The 17,600-nt window shown below is 51.8% G+C and overlaps 1 protein-coding gene across 1 annotated transcript in view; it reads right to left on the bottom strand.

Annotated features, from left to right (window-relative positions):
• Positions 1–17,600, bottom strand: part of SUPT20H (SPT20 homolog, SAGA complex component) — a 192,520-nt gene that overhangs the window by 95,387 nt on the left and 79,533 nt on the right. The window contains 3 exon segments of the mRNA XM_075337317.1: positions 743–814; positions 5,215–5,271; positions 5,352–5,511. Of these exon segments, the coding sequence (XP_075193432.1) occupies positions 743–814; positions 5,215–5,271; positions 5,352–5,511 (289 nt within the window).

The raw sequence follows: 17,600 nt of genomic DNA, 5'->3' as shown, positions 1-17,600 counted from the left end.
TACAGCTAATACGGCACCGGTCTCTGGATACCCTGTATGAAGACTCCATTAGCAGTCTTACCCAAATTTCTCCCTTGACAAAGATATACACACACTCACGGATTTTATGTTGTCATTCAGGCATTGACCAAGCTCCATGGAGGCCGGAAACGTGTTTCTGGAGTAAAGTTTTTCTTTTTTTCTGTACCAAATGTCCTTGCTTTTATGCATTCAATAAATTTCTAGTTTTATTGGACATCTTAGTGCTGGTCTTCATTTTTCACTTGGACTTTCATTTAAAAAGATGGCCGCTGGTACAAAGAACTGGAGTAAAAATCCGGAAGGAAGACACTTCCTCCAAGTTTATCTAGCTATTCAAGTCAGATTTTCAATAACCGTGTTAAATGGCATTAATCTTTCAACAAAACAGTTTTAATTCTAGAAATAAGTGGCTGTATGACATCAGATTGAGATCTCCTGAATGGATCCAAAAGATCATTTTAACTGGATCTTACCTTTAAATTGTAACAATCTTCCCAGGCCTTACGTAGCCTCCCATAAAGCTGTGATCACAACATATGAATTGTGGTGTTTACATAGCAACTACCACCGCCAGAAGCACCGATCATAGAAAATCAGGTGACGTAACCGGGAGAAAATGTGTCCTTTCTAATAAGAGGCTTCACACTACCCAGATGCCCTGCATTATAACACCAGCAGCAATAGAGGAAATATTGGCCAGACCCGGGATCGGATTACTCACATCTGCTGGCCAGACAGTAGGTTGCGAGTCATCAAGTTTGATAGATTTTTCCACTTTTGCATATTTTTCAACCTAAGAAAAAAAAAGGATGAAGCCAATTAGCCTGTGAATGTAAGAGATGGATGACCTTTCAGTGATCGTGTCATGAGGACAGAAACGAAATTTGGTTGTTGACAAATGTAAGTAATTCTTTCAAATATTACATAAAATTCTACATTAAAAGGATGTATCGTATGTAAGAATATAAAAATAGAGCTAACAGCACATCCTCACACAAAGGGAACCTGTCACCAGATATTGGCCTTCTAAACTAAAACTTGCACCTTAAGCAGTGCCGATGCTGCATTCCATGAAGGTGCACGTTACCCCCTGACCCCCCACCCCCCCGTACACCCCACAAATACAAGGCAGGAGATTTTATAAAAAGGTATGTCCTTCTCCTCCTGTCCCTCTTTTCACCCTCCTCCTCTGCCGACTGACATGGATGACACCTCGGACACCATACACGTAGGCGGGCAAAATCTCGCGCCTGCACTGACAGTCCCAGCTTGCGCAGGCACACTTCGCTATGCTGTATTGCAAGATTTTCACTGGAGATGTGGATGACGTTGAAGAAGCGGGTGAAATCTCGCACCTACACAGGTAACTCGCCGGTTCGCGCACGCACACCTATATTTTCAGCTCTGCCCGCATTAGAACAGAGAAGTGCAACTGCGCGAGCCGGGAATATGGAGGTTTTGCCTGCCTACGTGGATGGCGTCCGAGGTGTCATCCACGTCAATCAAAACAGAAGCAGGGCGAAAGAAGGGGCAGGAGGCACAGATTAGGACATCTATCAGACTGGACCGGACAATTTACATATAGGGTGGGAGATTTTATAAAGGTATTTTTAGGGTCTACGGGGGAAGGGGTGGGGGGAGGTCAAGGGGTAACGTGCACCTTCATGAAATGTATCATAGGTGCTGCTCAAGGTGCTAAGTTTAGTTTAGAAGGCCAAAATCTGGTGACAGGTCCATTTAAAAAAGTAGCGACTAGTGATGGGTGAGCATGCTCAGCATTGCTCATTACTCGATTAGGCATTAGGGTGCTCAGGTACTTGCAGAGCTCGGCCGAGTATTGCGGGGGCTCGGCTGTTTCGTTCATGAAATGACCACAACGCACAGGCTTCCTTCACTGCATGATGTATGCAGGCACCCTGCCGGAAAAGGTCTATTCATCAATTTTCCATAATGCTCGTTACTAACGTAGAGCTACTCCAAGAGTTTGACCAGCCTGAATCGAGGAATGAGCATTTGTGCATTTTAGTGCTCGCCCATCTCGAGTGACAACTAGTGATGGGAAATAGTAATATTATTCATAACGAATCCCAAAGTACTATTCTGGTATTTGTCATGAATAACGAACCTAATGCAAGTCAATGGGGAACCTGAGCATGTTTCTTGTAATGAATAATGGAATAGTACTTGGTACCGTATTTGGAAAACATTATCCGAACACGAATAGTTACTATTCACCCATCACTAATGACAACTATTCATATGTACGATTAGGGGCATACGGACGTGACAGAGGGGGTTTCCCATTTGGAAATCCTTCTTTATGAGCTAGAGCCTTCTTTGCCCGGGGCCTGCCAAAATGTCCTCTTTTCTAAGAGAGGATGCCTGCAATAAGAAAAATACTTAAACAACCTGCAGTTCTATATATCAATAATCTGCAATGAATAATGTATAGAATACATTGCATTCCTTATTGTGTGCTGTTTTTTATACTTTTAATACAGTCCGGACACCAGTATTAGGCCTCATTCACACATCCGTATCTAATCAGTCTCCAAAACAGAACAGGGGTCAATCTTACAATTATATTTCTTCTCTGTAAGATCCCCTCCTGGCTTTGGCAAATAGACACTGATTCAAAAGTACGGATGTGTGAATGAGGACTGAGGGTCTGTGCCCACTGGGAAATTTGATTTTCTTAAGAAAAATTAGCACCCTCGGCAAAAAGCGCACCCGCGTCAAAAAGAAAGACACACCAAAAACGCACCCGTGGTTTTGTACCTGCGGTTTTTTACCATTGTCTATAGCAAAAACACAGGTACCTGCGGAAAAGAAATGACATGCTACTTCTTTTTTTGCTGCAGAAATTCTTTCAGCAAAACCTATAGGAAAAAAAACACAGGCGCGCACAGGGCTTTATAGTGGCTTCTATAGGAAGCAGCCAACAAGCATGTTGACAGTCACAGTCGAACTAAGCAGAGCAGCGGACAGGCAAGATGAGGGATATACCAGCTGAGAATCGATTATATTGGTGATCGCCAGACGAGAAGCATTTAGCACATTTTGGCTGATCAAATCATTTTTGCCGGAATAAAAAAAAAAGTCATTATCCACAACACATTACCCCATATACAGGGCGGTATGCTGCTAATAACATGATACTGTAAAGAGGACAGAATGATCCTATTAATGATTGTTCTCTTCCCATAAGTATTAATGGGCCGGTGGAAACAGATCAGCAAACGAGCACTGATCAACTGTGGTGCTGACCGATTCTATCTAAGTTGATTAGCACTTGTTACCAGGCCGATATTAGACTCTGTACATAAGATTACTGCACACCATTAAGTGTAAAAATGGACACTTACCAATATGCAAGTCAACAGAGAAAACGCTATACAAACAAAGAGCCAGCAAGGAACATGCGAGATTTCAGCTCTGTAGCATGCAGAATTATAAATATCAGGATTGTGAAGCGTTAAGTGCACTAACATGATTTGGCTAACAAGCGCCATCATATTCGGTAGTGCTTTACAGAGATCATCATCATCCCTCATTCATCACCCTCATTCCTCCATCCCCAATCCCCATTCCTCCTCCATCCCCAATCCCCATTCCTCCTCCATCCCCAATCCCCATTCCTCCTCCATCCCCATTCCTCCTCCATCCCCATTCCTCCTCCATCCCCATTCCTCCTCCATCCCCATTCCTCCTCCATCCCCATTCCTCCTCCATCCCCATTCCTCCTCCATCCCCATTCCTCCTCCATCCCCATTCCTCCTCCATCCCCATTCCTCCTCCATCCTCCCTCCATCCATCCTCCTCCCCCCCATCCATCCTCCTCCCCCCATCCATCTCCCCCCCATCCATCCATCTCCCCCCCATCCATCTCCCCCCCATCCATCCATCTCCCCCATCCATCCATCCATCTTCCTCCCCCATCCATCCTCCTCCCCCATCCATCCTCCTCCCCCTCCCCCATCCATCCTCCTCCTCCCCCCCCATCCATCCTCCTCCCCCCCCATCCATCCTCCTACCCCCCATCCATCCTCCTCCCCCCATCCATCCTCCTCCCCCCATCCATCCTCCTCCCCCCATCCATCCTCCTCCCCCATCCATCCTCCTCCCCCATCCATCCTCCTCCCCCCCATCCATCCTCCTCCCCCCCCATCCATCCTCCCCCCCCCATCCATCCTCCTCCCCCCATCCATCCTCCTCCCCCCCATCCATCCTCCTCCCCCCCATCCATCCTCCCCCCCCCATCCATCCTCCCCCCCCATCCATCCTCCTCCCCCCATCCATCCTCCTCCCCCCCATCCATCCTCCTCCCCCCCATCCATCCTCCTCCCCCCCATCCATCCTCCTCCCCCCCATCCATCCTCCTCCCCCCCATCCATCCTCCTCCCCCCCCCATCCATCCTCCTCCCCCCCCCATCCATCCTCCTCCCCCCCCCCATCCATCCTCCTCCCCCCCATCCATCCTCCCCCCCATCCATCCTCCCCCCCATCCATCCTCCTCCCCCCCATCCATCCTCCTCCCCCCCCATCCATCCTCCTCCCACCCCCATCCATCCTCCTCCCCCCCATCCATCCTCCTCCCCCCATCCTCCTCCATCCATCCATCCTCCATCCATCCATCCTCCATCCATCCATCCTCCATCCATCCATCATCCTCCATCCATCATCCTCCATCCATCATCCTCCATCCATCATCCTCCATCCATCATCCTCCATCCATCATCCTCCATCCATCATCCTCCATCCATCATCCTCCATCCATCATCCTCCACAATCTAGAGTCCCTATCTGTAGGTCTTTGGAGTGTGGGAGGAAACCAGAGAACCTGGAGGAAACCCACACAAACACGGCGAGAATATACAAACTGCTTACAGATGTTGTCCTTCTTGGGATTTGGACCCAGGATCCCAGTGCTGCAAGTACTAACCACTGAGCCACTGTACAGTGCTAACTACAAAGTCTACACTATAGAGCATTGCTTGGTGAGTGTGCTATACGTGGGCTCAGAACAAGTCACGTCCCTTCCCTCTCTGCCGTGGGCAGATTATAAAATGCATATTACTATACTATATATTACATGTAGAATATAGGACATGGCAGGAAAGGACCTCACAATCGGAAATCTGCGAGAATAATATAACAAGACCACAAGGGTGAAGCCGATCAGTCCATACTTACATCCACTTCAGAGGGCATCGCAAGGGAGCAAGGATTTTGTTTCCATAAATCCACGTACTAAAATGAGAAAATATCCATAAAAAAGGGTCAGCGAAATCACAAACCTCATAACAGCAAAAGAAATCCCAGCAACTTACGTTTCCAGTTTTGGATATTTTTAGGTCAAATTGAGGTTGGGCAGTTTTCCTTTCCTTCCTCTTATGTAGATAATCCAGAAGTTTGAGCTGTGGCGGGATGGGACAATTGGATAACTCTTGCTGCCGGTTCAGAGCTGGTCTGGAGAAGCGCTTCAGACACCTGAAATCGAAAACCATTATAACCAATACAGATCAACAGCAATGATCATGGATGAGTGCTGCTCGCTGGGACGATGCCACTTCTTATCCTGGCGGCTGCAGCCTATACACAATGATATGTCCTACTATTATCTACTTTCTATATCCTTATGCTACTTTAGCCCCATTGTGTATTTTAAATTACACAGGTCTACAAAAAAAAGAGAATTTTGTTTACTTACCGTAAATTCTTTTTCTTATAGTTCCGTCTTGGGAGTCCCAGACCTTGGGTGTTTAGCTTCTGCCTCCGGAGGACACACAAAGTACTACACCTAAAAGTGTAGCTCCTCCCTCTGAGCTTATACACCCCCTGGTGAGCCAGTCACAGCCAGTTTAGTGCAAAAGCTGAAGGAGAATAGCCACCCACAAGTAGAACAGAGCAAGAGCCGGAACAACCGGAGACTCTGTCCACGACAGCAGCCGGTGAAAACACGCGGAACAAGGAAATTGGCAACAGGGAGGGTGCTGGGTCTCCCAAGACGGAACTATAAGAAAAAGAATTTACGGTAAGTAAACAAAATTCTCTTTTTGTTTATCGTTCCTTTGGGAGACCCAGACCGTGGGACGTTCCAAAGCAGTCCCTGGGTGGGAAATAAACAGAAAAAACTAAGAAGTAGGCAGAACCTAACTGAAGGATGCGTCTGCCCAAGCTCGCATCTGCCGAAGCATGAGCATGCACTTGGTAGTGCTTCGAGAAGGTATGCAGGCTAGCCCAAGTGGCAGCCTGACAGACTTGTTGAGCTGTAGCCTGGTGCCTAAAAGCCCAAGAGGCACCGACAGCTCTGGTCGAGTGTGCTTTGATCCCCGGCGGGGGAGGCGCCTGCGTACTCTGATAGGTGTCCGAAATGGTCGACCTAATCCAACGGGCTAAGGTTGGCTTAGAAGCTGGGAGGCCCTTGCGCCGACCTGTGGTTAGCACAAAAAGAGGTGCACCGCCTAAGCGCAGCGGTGCGAGACACATAGATCCGGAGAGCACGCACCAGATCTAGAGTATGCAGCGCTTTTTCAAAGCAATGAACAGGGGCCGGACAGAAGGAAGGTAAGGTAATGTCCTGGTTAAGGTGGAAGGGAGAGACCACCTTAGGAAGAAAGTCCGGTGTCGGACGGAGAACAACCTTGTCTTGATGAAAGACTAAAAAAGGTGACTCCGAGGAGAGCGCAGTCAAATCAGAGACTCTCCTGAGAGAAGTTATGGCAACCAGAAAGGCCACTTTCTGTGAAAGACGATACAAAGAAACCTCCCTAAGAGGCTCAAAGGGGGGTTTCTGCAAGACCGTGAGAACCAAGTTAAGGTCCCAGGGGTCCAAGGGCCGCCGGTAAGGCGGAATGATGTGAGACGCGCCTTGCATGAAGGTGCGGACCTGAGCCAGCCGAGCGAGACGCCGCTGGAACAGAACTGACAGAGCCGAAACTTGTCCCTTGAGAGAGTTGAGGGACAGTCCTAGCTGCAGACCGGACTGTAGAAAAGACAGAAGAGTCGGCAAGGAGAATGGCCAAGGAGGATGGCCGGTAGAGCGACACCAGGACAGGAAAATTTTCCAAGTCCTGTGATAGATCTTAGCGGAGGAAGACTTGCGGGCCCGAGTCATAGTGGAGATGACTTCAGGGGGAATACCAGAAGCCGTCAAAATCCAGGACTCAAGAGCCACGCCATCAATTTGAGGGCCGCAGAATTCGGGCGGAAAAACGGACCTTGCGAGAGTAGGTCTGGACGGTCCGGGAGATGCCACGGCATCTCTACGGACAGTTGGAGCAGGTCCGGATACCAAGCTCGCCTGGGCCAGTCCGGTGCAATGAGGATGACTCGACGACCCTCCATTCTGATCTTGCGCAGGACTCTGGGCAAGAGAGCTAGAGGGGGAAACACGTAGGACAGACAAAACTGGGACCAGTCCTGAACCAGAGCGTCCGCGGCGAAGGCCTGAGGATCGTGGGAGCGAGCCACGTAAACAGGAACTTTGTTGTTGTGACGGGATGCCATTAGGTCCACGTCCGGAGTGCCCCATTTGCGGCAGATCGACTGAAATACTGCCGGGTGCAGGGACCACTCGCCACCGTCCACGCTTTGACGGCTGAGATAATCTGCCTCCCAGTTGTCCACGCCTGGGATGTGGACTGCGGATATGGTGGACCTGGAGTCCCCCGCCCATTGAACAATGCGTTGTACCTCCATCATTGCCAGGCGGCTGCGTGTCCCGCCTTGATGGTTGATGTAGGCAACCGCTGTCGCGTTGTCTGACTGGACTCGAATGTGCCTGCCCGCCAGCAGGTGGTGAAATGCTAGGAGAGCTAGAAGCACGGCTCTGGTTTCCAGCACATTGATTGAAAGGGCTGACTCGGACGGAGTCCAAGTGCCCTGTGCTCTGTGGTGGAGACATACCGCTCCCCAGCCGGATAGACTGGCATCCGTGGTGAGAATCACCCAGGACGGGGCCAGGAAGGAGCGCCCTTGGGACAGGGAGAGGGGCCGAAGCCACCACTGAAGAGAGCTCTTGGTCCGTGGCGACAGAGCCACTAACTTGTGTAAGGAGGAAGGCCGCTTGTCCCAACAGCGGAGAATGTCCAGCTGCAGGGGGCGCAGATGGAACTGGGCAAAGGGAACAGCCTTCATGGATGCCCCCATTTGACCCAGCACCTGCATCAGACGCCTGAGGGTAGAACGGCGGGGCCTCAGGAGAGAGCGCACCGCCAACTGGAGTGACAGCTGTTTGTTTAAGGGCAACTTCACAAGTGCCGGCAAAGTCTCGAACTGCATCCCTAGGTACGTGAGACTCTGGGTCGGAGTCAGAGTGGATTTGGGAAAATGGACAAGCCACCCGAATTGGGCTAGAGTGGCGAGAGTGAGCGAGACACTCCGCTGACAGTCTGCGCTGGATGGAGCCTTGACTAGAAGGTCGTCCAGGTAAGGGAGCACTGCCAACCCCTGGAGGGGCAGAACCGCAATCACTGCTGCCATGACCTTGGTGAATACCCGAGGGTCCGTGGCTAACCCGAAGGGGAGAGCCACAAATTGGAAATGATCTTCTCCTATTGCAAAGCGTAGCCAACGCTGGTGTGAAACTGCAATTGGCACATGTAGATAGGCATCTCTGATGTCGATGGACGTCAGGAAATCCCCTTGGGTCATTGAGGCAATGACTGATCGCAGAGACTCCATGCGAAAGTGCCGCACCCGAACATGCTTGTTGAGAAGCTTGAGATCCAGGATGGGCCGGAAGGTACCGTCCTTTTTGGGAACTAGGAAGAGGTTTGAGTAAAAACCTCTGAACCGTTCCCGGGCGGGAACTGGTACAATTACTCCGTTGGCCTGCAAGGCTGCCACGGCCTGTAAGAAGGCGGCAGCCTTGGAGCAGGGGGGAGTTGAGAGAAAAAAATCTGTTTGGCGGGCTGGAAGAGAATTCTATCCTGTAGCCGTGAGAGATGATGTCTCTCACCCACTGATCGGAGACTTGTTGAAACCAAGCGTCGCCAAAGTGGGAGAGCCTGCCACCGACTAAGGACGTTGCTGGAGCGGGCAGAGAGTCACGAGGAGGCTGCCTTAGTGGCAGGACCTCCTGCGGTCTTCTGTGGACGCGCTTTTGAGCGCCAGTTGGATTTCTGGTCCTTAGCTGAGTTAGCGGACGAGGCGGAGGGCTTAGAGGACGACCAGTTGGAGGAACGAAAGGAGCGAAACCTCGACTGAATCCTACCCTGGGCAGGTTTCCTGGTCTTGGTTTGTGGCATGAAAGTACTCTTCCCGCCAGTAGCTTCTTTAATAATTTCATCCAGCTGTTCACCGAACAGCCGGGAACCAGCAAAAGGAAGCCCAGCAAGGTACTTCTTTGAAGAAGCATCTGCCTTCCACTCTCAAAGCCACAAGATCCTGCGGATAACGAGGGAATTAGCCGAAGCCACCGCAGTGCAGTGAGAAGCCTCTAGCATGGCAGACATGGCATAAGAAGAAAAAGCTGAAGCTTGAGAAGTTAAGGCAACCATCTCGGGCATAGATTCTCTGGTGAGGGAATGCATCTCCTCTAGAGAAGCAGAGATGGCTTTGAGGGCCCACACTGCTGCAAAAGTTGGGGAAAACGCGGCCCCCGCCGCTTCATACACGGATTTGGCCAGAAGGTCAATCTGACGGTCAGTGGCATCCCTAAGGGAAGTGCCATCAGCCACCGACACAACGGTCCGGGCTGAGAGCCTAGACACCGGGGGGTCTACCTTTGGGGAGTGAGCCCACTCCTTGACCACCTCAGGTGGAAAGGGGAAACGGTCATCAGAACCACGCTTTGGGAAGCGTTTGTCAGGACAGGCCCTGGGTTTGGTCACAGCGGTTTGAAAACTGGAGTGGTTAAAGAACACACTCTTTACTCTCTTAGGCGAGGTAAACTGGTGTTTTTCTGCCAGAGAGGGTTGCTCCTCTGATACTGGCGGATTGAGATCCAGTACAGAATTAATGGAAGCAATCAAGTCACTAAGTTCTGAGTCACCCTCGGAAAGATCAATGGGGCACATGGAGTTAGCCTCCGACCCCCCTGTAAAGGCATCCTCCTCATCCTGCGAGTCAGCTCTTGAATCAGAGCCGCGGGATGAGGAGGGAGAGGAAACCCTGCGGAGCCTCTTAGGAGGACGGGGTCTGTGCCCTGATGATGAATCCTCTGTGAGTTCCAGTGGACGGAGGTCAGAGGATAGGGATCCTAAAGGACCCTTAGCAAGAGCATTAGAGGCACCCTGTGAAGGGGGCTGATGCATATTCATCAAAGTCCTGGACAGAAGTCCCATGGACTCAGCAAATGACTGGGAGATAGACCTAGAAAAGGACTCTACCCAGGCCGGGGGTTCATCCACAGGTGCAGAAGCAGCCTGAGAGACCACTGGGGGTGAGACTCCAGGCTGTGGCACCTCCAAGTTAGAGCAGACATCACAATGTGGATAGGTGCTCGGTTCAGGCAGCAGGAGCTTACATGCAGCGCATGCAGTATAAAGCTTTGGAGCCTTGCTCCTCGTGTGAGACATGCTGCTGGAGTGGGGAAAACAGCTTCTACCAAAGAGAATGAACCCCAGGGAGTGTATTCCGAGGTCCACAACCAGAGACCGGCTGTGGCTTACCAGACCGCTGGAAGCGGTGTTGTGTGCCCTCCAGATCCCGAAGCCCGGACTCCCAATGCACAGCACCTCTGCAGGGATGCAGAGTGCAGGATGGCCCAGCGCAGAGTGAACCCTGTCCAAGAAAATGGCCACCGGAGCGAAGAGAGGGGGAAGGACGGGGGCGTCCCTGTAGGAAAGCGGGATCTGGAGGGCCATAGAGACCTGCAGGGGAGGAGTCACGCACAAGCAGTGGGGAGTGTCCCTCCCCTGTGCAGGACGGCCGCCGGGAGGAGCCGTGCCTGTCCCTCTGCATGAGTGACATGCGAGGGCAGGTAACAGAAACTAGGCCTCCGGCGAAGCCGGGGCCTAAATTTGAGCAGCGAGGCCGACGCGCAGGCACCATCGGCGCGGTTCTCGGGCGAAAGCCAGAGGACCCGCCGGAAATGCCAAAACAAATACGGCAAACACACTCTCCCCATACAATAAAGGACATAAACCCCCAACATATGAACGTCTCAGGTACTTAGCTGCTGAGACGCAGGGCCAGGTCCCTGGGGATGAGTGCTCCGGTCCAGCAGGGTCCTGAAGGGGCTGTGGACGGAGACCGGTCTCCTGCCAGGCATGGAGACCGCGCTGGCTCCCACTTCATTCCAGAGCCCAGGAGGGATGGTGAAGGAGCACGGCATGTAAGGCTCCAGCCTTGGAAATCAACCTTACAACACCGCCGACACAGTGGGGTGAGAAGGGATATGCCGGGAGTCCAGACGTGGACCCGCACTTCTTCAAACTTTATCCAAAAGAAAAATCATATGAGAATGCATGTGTGGATGTATGCCTCCTGAACACAAAGCGATAAACTGGCTGTGACTGGCTCACCAGGGGGTGTATAAGCTCAGAGGGAGGAGCTACACTTTTAAGTGTAGTACTTTGTGTGTCCTCCGGAGGCAGAAGCTAAACACCCAAGGTCTGGGTCTCCCAAAGGAACTGTAAAGAAATATTTTTTGTAATCATCGCAGGTGACTTTGTATGTTTCTGAATAATCTTTTTGTCCCAATTTCAAAAATATATATAGTTTTTCTGTAGCATGTATAGTTTCCACGGAGCAGCATCATTATTATAAGGTATAGTAAATATACTGGCGACATTAAGAAAACAATAATCTAATCTACATATCAGAAAAAAATGCTTCACCTTACAAAACAGTTTTTATTGAACCAAAATAATTTCACATGAAAAATAGAAAACAAAATATGAGCAGAAATTAAAAGTGCTGACATTAGACTGTCATTGATACGATTTTTTAGGGTTGTCCATATATAACATCCAACAGTAATCTGCCATCATTGAGTTATTCCAAAAACCCTGCTAGCGGTGTTCCCTTTCTTTAATGTCCTGGTGAAACCACTCACCTTGTTCATCGCTTACATCCCCAAGATTTGGAGGGAAGAAAATCTAAATGTGAATGCAAAAAAGAGAATTTTGTTACTTACCGTAAATTCTTTTTCTTATAGTTCCGTATTGGGAGACCCATACCATGGGTGTTTAGCTTCTGCCTCCGGAGGACACACAAAGTACTACACCTAAAAGTGTAGCTCCTCCCTCTGAGCTTATACACCCCCTGGTGAGCCAGTCACAGCCAGTTTAGTGCAAAAGCTGAAGGAGAATAGCCACCCACAAGTAGAACCGAGTAAGAACCGAAACAACCGGAGACTCTGTCCACGACAACAGCCGGTGATAACACACGGAACAAGAAAATTGCCAACAGGCAACAGGGAGGGAGCTGGGTCTCCCAATACGGAACTATAAGAAAAAGAATTTACGGTAAGTAACAAAAATCTCTTTTTCTTTATCGTTCCTTTGGGAGACCCATACCATGGGACGTTCCAAAGCTGTCCCTGGGTGGGAATAAACAGAAAAACTAAGAAGTAGGCAGAGCCTAACTTCACAAGTGGGCGACAGCCGCCTGAAGGATGCGTCTGCCCAAGCTCGCATCTGCCGAAGCATGAGCATGCACTTGGTAGTGCTTCGAAAAGGTATGCAGGCTAGTCCAAGTGGCAGCCTGACAGACTTGTTGAGCCGTAGCCTGGTGCCTAAAAGCCCAAGAGGCACCGACAGCTCTGGTCGAGTGTGCTTTGATCCCTGGCGGGGGAGGCACCTGAGTACTCTGGTAGGCGTCCGAAATGGTCGATCTAATCCAACGGGCCAAGGTTGGCTTAGAAGCAGAGAGACCCTTGCGCCGTCCTGTGGTTAGCACAAAAAGAGAGGTGCACCGCCTAAGCGCAGCGGTGCGATACACATAAATCCGGAGAGCACGCACCAGATCTAGAGTATGCAGCGCTTTCTCAAAGCGATGAACAGGGGCCGGACAGAAGGAAGGCAAGGAAATATCCTGGTTAAGGTGGAAGGGAGAAACCACCTTAGGAAGAAAGTCCGGGGTCGGACGGAGAACTACCTTGTCTTGGTGAAAAACCAAAAAAGGTGACTCCGAGGAGAGCGCAGCCAAATCAGAGACCCTCCTGAGAGAAGTTATGGCAACTAGAAAGGCCACCTTTTGAGAAAGACGATACAAAGAAACCTCCCTAAGGGGCTCGAAAGGGGGTTTCTGCAATACCGTGAGGACCAAGTTAAGGTCCCAGGGATCCAAGGGCCGCCAATAAGGCGGAATGATGTGAGAAGCACCTTGCATGAAGGTGCGGACCTGAGCCAGCCGGGCGAGACGCCGCTGGAACAGCACTGATAGAGCTGAGACTTGTCCCTTGAGAGAGTTGAGGGACAGTCCTAGCTGCAGACCGGACTGTAAAAAAGACAGAAGGGTCGGCAACGAGAATGGCCAAGGAGAATGGCCGGAAGAGCGACACCAGGACAGGAAAATTTTCCAAGTCCTGTGATAGATCTTGACGGAGGAAGACTTACAGGCCCGAGTCATAGTGGAGATGACTTCAGGAGGAATACCAGAAGCCGTCAAAATCCAGGACTCAAGAGCCACGCCTTCAATTTGAGTGCCACAGAATTCGGGCGGAAAAACGGACCTTGCGAGAGTAGGTCTGGACGGTCCGGGAGATGCCACGGCATCTCCACGGACAGTTGGAGCAGGTCCGGATACCAAGCTCGCCTGGGCCAGTCCAGTGCAATGAGGATGACTCGACGGCCCTCCATTCTGATCTTGCGCAGGACTCTGGGCAAGAGAGCTAGAGGGGGAAACACGTAGGACAGACGAAACTGGGACCAGTCTTGAACCAGAGCGTCCGCGGCGAAGGCCTGAGGATCGTGGGAGCGAGCCACGTAAACCGGAACCTTGTTGTTGTGACGGGATGCCATTAGGTCCACGTCCGGAGTGCCCCACTTGCGGCAGATTGACTGAAACACTGCCGGGTGCAGGGACCACTCGCCACCGTCCACGGATTGACGGCTGAGATAATCTGCCTCCCAGTTTTCTACGCCAGGGATGTGGACTGCGGATATGGTGGACTTGGAGTCCTCCGCCCAATGAAGAATGCGTTGGACCTCCAACATTGCCAGGCGGCTGCGTGTCCCGCCTTGGTGATTGATGTAGGCAACCGCTGTCACGTTGTCTGACTGGACTCGAATGTGCCTGCCCGCCAACAGGTGGTGAAAGGCTAGGAGAGCTAGAAGCACAGCTCTGGTTTCCAGCACATTGATTGAAAGGGCTGACTCGGACGGAGTCCAAGTGCTCTGTGCTGTGTGGTGGAGATGTACCGCTCCCCAGCCGGAAAGGCTGGCATCCGTGGTGAGAATCACCGAGGACGGAGTCAGGAAGGAGCGCCCTTGGGACAGGGAGAGGGGTCGAAGCCACCACTGAAGAGAGCTCCTGGTCCGTGGCGACAGAGCCACTAACCTCTGTAAGGAGGAAGGCCGCTTGTCCCAACAGCGGAGAATGTCCAGCTGCAGAGGACGCAGATGGAACTGGGCAAAGGGAACCGCCTCCATGGAGGCCACCATTTGACCCAGCACCTGCATCAGGCGCCTGAGGGAATAACGGCGGGGCCTCAAGAGAGAGCGCACCGCTAGCCGGAGAGACTGCTGTTTGATTAAGGGCAACTTCACAAGTGCCGGCAAAGTCTCGAACTGCATCCCTAGGTACGTGAGACTCTGGGTCGGAGTCAGAGTGGATTTGGGAAGATTGACAATCCACCCGAATTGGGCTAGGGTGGCGAGAGTGAGCGAAACACTCTGCTGACAGTCTGCGCTGGATGTACCCTTGATCAGAAGGTCGTCCAGATAAGGAAGCACTGCTAACCCCTGGAGGTGCAGGACCGCAATCACTGCCGCCATGACATGGTAAATACCCGAGGGGCCGTGGCTAACCCGAAGGGGAGAGCCACGAATTGGAAATGATCCTCTCCTATCGCAAAACGTAACCAACGCTGATGTGACACTGCGATTGGCACATGTAGATAGGCATCTCTGATGTCGATGGACGCCAGGAACTCCCCTTGGGTCATAGAGGCAATGACTGATCGCAGAGACTCCATGCGAAAATGCCGCACCTGAGCATGCTTGTTGAGAAGCTTGAGATCCAGGATGGGCCGGAAGGTACCGTCCTTTTTTGGAACTAGGAAGAGATTTGAGTAAAAACCTCTGAACCGTTCCTGAGCGGGAACTGGGACAATCACTCCGTTTGCCTGCAAGGACGCCACGGCCTGCGAGAAGGCGGCGGCCTTGGAGCAGGTGGGAGTTGAGAGAAAAATCTGTTTGGAGGGCTGGAAGAGAATTCTATCCTGTAGCCGTGAGATATGATGTCTCTCACCCACTGATCGGAGACTTGCTTTAACCAAGCGTCGCCAAAGTGGGAGAGCCTGCCGCCGACTAAGGACGTGGCTGGAGTGGGCCGAGAGTCATGAGGAAGCTGCCTTAGTGGCAGAACCTCCTGCGGTCTTCTGCGGACGCGCTTTTGGGCGCCAGTTGGATTTCTGATCCTTGGCTGAGTTAGCGGACGAGGCGGAAGGCTTAGAGGATGACCAGTTGGAGGAACGAAAGGAACGAAACCTCGATTGATTCCTACCCTGGGCGGGTTTCCTGGTCTTGGTTTGTGGCATGGAAGTACTCTTCCCGCCAGTAGCTTCTTTAATGATTTCATCCAGCTGTTCACCAAACAGCCGTGAACCAGCAAAAGGGAGCCCAGCAAGAAACTTCTTGGAAGAAGCATCTGCCTTCCACTCTCGAAGCCACAAAATCCTGCGGATAACAAGAGAATTAGCTGAAGCCACCGCAGTGCGGTGAGCAGCCTCTAGCATGGCAGACATGGCATAAGATGAAAAGGCTGAAGCCTGAGCAGTTAAGGTAACCATCTCAGGCATAGATTCCTTGGTGAGGGAATGCATCTCCTCTAGAGAAGCAGAGATGGCTTTGAGAGCCCACACTGCTGCAAAAGACGGGGAAAACGCGGCCCCCGCAGCTTCATAAACAGATTTGGCCAGAAGGTCAATCTGACGGTCAGTGGAATCCTTAAGTGAGGTGCAGTCAGCCACCGACACAACAGTCCGGGCTGATAGCCTAGACACCGGAGGGTCTACCTTTGGGGAGTGAGACCACTCCTTGACCACCTCAGGTGGAAATGGAAACCGGTCATCAGAACCATGCTTTGGAAAGCGTTTGTCAGGGCAGGCCCTGGGTTTGGTCACAGCGGTCTGAAAACTGGAGTGGTTAAAGAACACACTCTTCACTCTCTTAGGCGAGGTAAACTGATGTTTTTCTGCCAAAGAGAGTTGCTCCTCTGACACTGGCGGATTGAGATCCAGCACAGAATTAATAGAAGCTATCAAATCACTAAGATCTGAGTCACCCTCAGAGAAATCGATGGGATACATAGCCTCCGAGCCCCCAGTGAAAGCATCCTCCTCATCTTGAGAGTCAGCTCTTGAGACAGAGCCGTGGGATGGGGAAGGGGAGGAAACCCTGCGCCTTCTCTTAGAAGGACGGGGTCTGGGATCAGATGATGAATCCTCCGGGAGCTCTGATGGACGGAGGTCAGAGGATAGGAGTCCTCTGTCAAGAGTATTAGAGGCACCCTGTGAGGGGGGCTGATGCATATTCATCAAAGTCCTGGACAAAAGTCCCATGGACTCAGCAAATGACTGGGATATGGACCTAGAAAAAGACTCTACCTAGGCCGGGGGTTCAGTCACAGGTGCAGCAGCAGCCTGAGAGACCACTGGGCCTTGCTCCTTGTGTGAGACATGCTGCTGGTATACAGAGGTCCGCAACCGGAGACCGGCTGTGGCTTACCAGACCGCTGAGCGCGGTGTTGTGTGCCCTCCAGATCCCGAAGCCCGGTCCCCCAGTCGCAGCACCTCAGCAGAGATGCAGAATGCAGGATGTCCCAGAGCAGAGTGAACTCTGCCTGAGAAATGACTAGGGAGCGTTCCTATAAAAGAGCGGGAACTGGAGGGCTATAGAGACCTGCAGGGAAGGAGGGACGCCCCAGCAGTGGGGAGTGTCCCTCCCCTGTGTAGAACGGCCGCCGGGAGGAGCCGAATCTGTCCCTCTGCATGAGTGACATGCGAGGGCAGGAAAATGAAACTAGGCCTCCGGCGAAGCCGGGGCCTAAATTTAAGCGGCGAGGCTGACAAGCAGGCACCATCGGCGCGGTTCTCAGGCAAAATTATTATTATTATTATTATTATTATTGTTTATTTATAGAGCACCATTGATTCCATGGTGCTGTACATGAGGGGGTTACATACAGAATACATATACAAGTTACAATAGACAGACTGGTACAGAGGGAAGAGGGCCCTGCCCTTGCGGGCTTACATCCTAAAGGATTTTGGGGAGGAGACAGTAGGTGGGGTGTAGGTGGGGCGGCAGCTCCGCACGGTGGTGGGGCGGCAGCTCCGCACGGTGGTGGGGCGGCAGCTCCGCACGGTGGTGGGGCGGCAGCTCCGCACGGTGGTGGGGCGGCAGCTCCGCACGGTGGTGGGGCGGCAGCTCCGCACGGTGGTGGGGCGGCAGCTCCGCACGGTG

Source organism: Anomaloglossus baeobatrachus, chromosome 2 (assembly GCF_048569485.1).
Source record: "Anomaloglossus baeobatrachus isolate aAnoBae1 chromosome 2, aAnoBae1.hap1, whole genome shotgun sequence".
NCBI lineage: Eukaryota > Metazoa > Chordata > Amphibia > Anura > Aromobatidae > Anomaloglossus > Anomaloglossus baeobatrachus.
The sequence above is the reverse complement of the archived record's forward strand: the minus strand, read 5'-3'. Positions and strand labels throughout refer to the sequence as shown.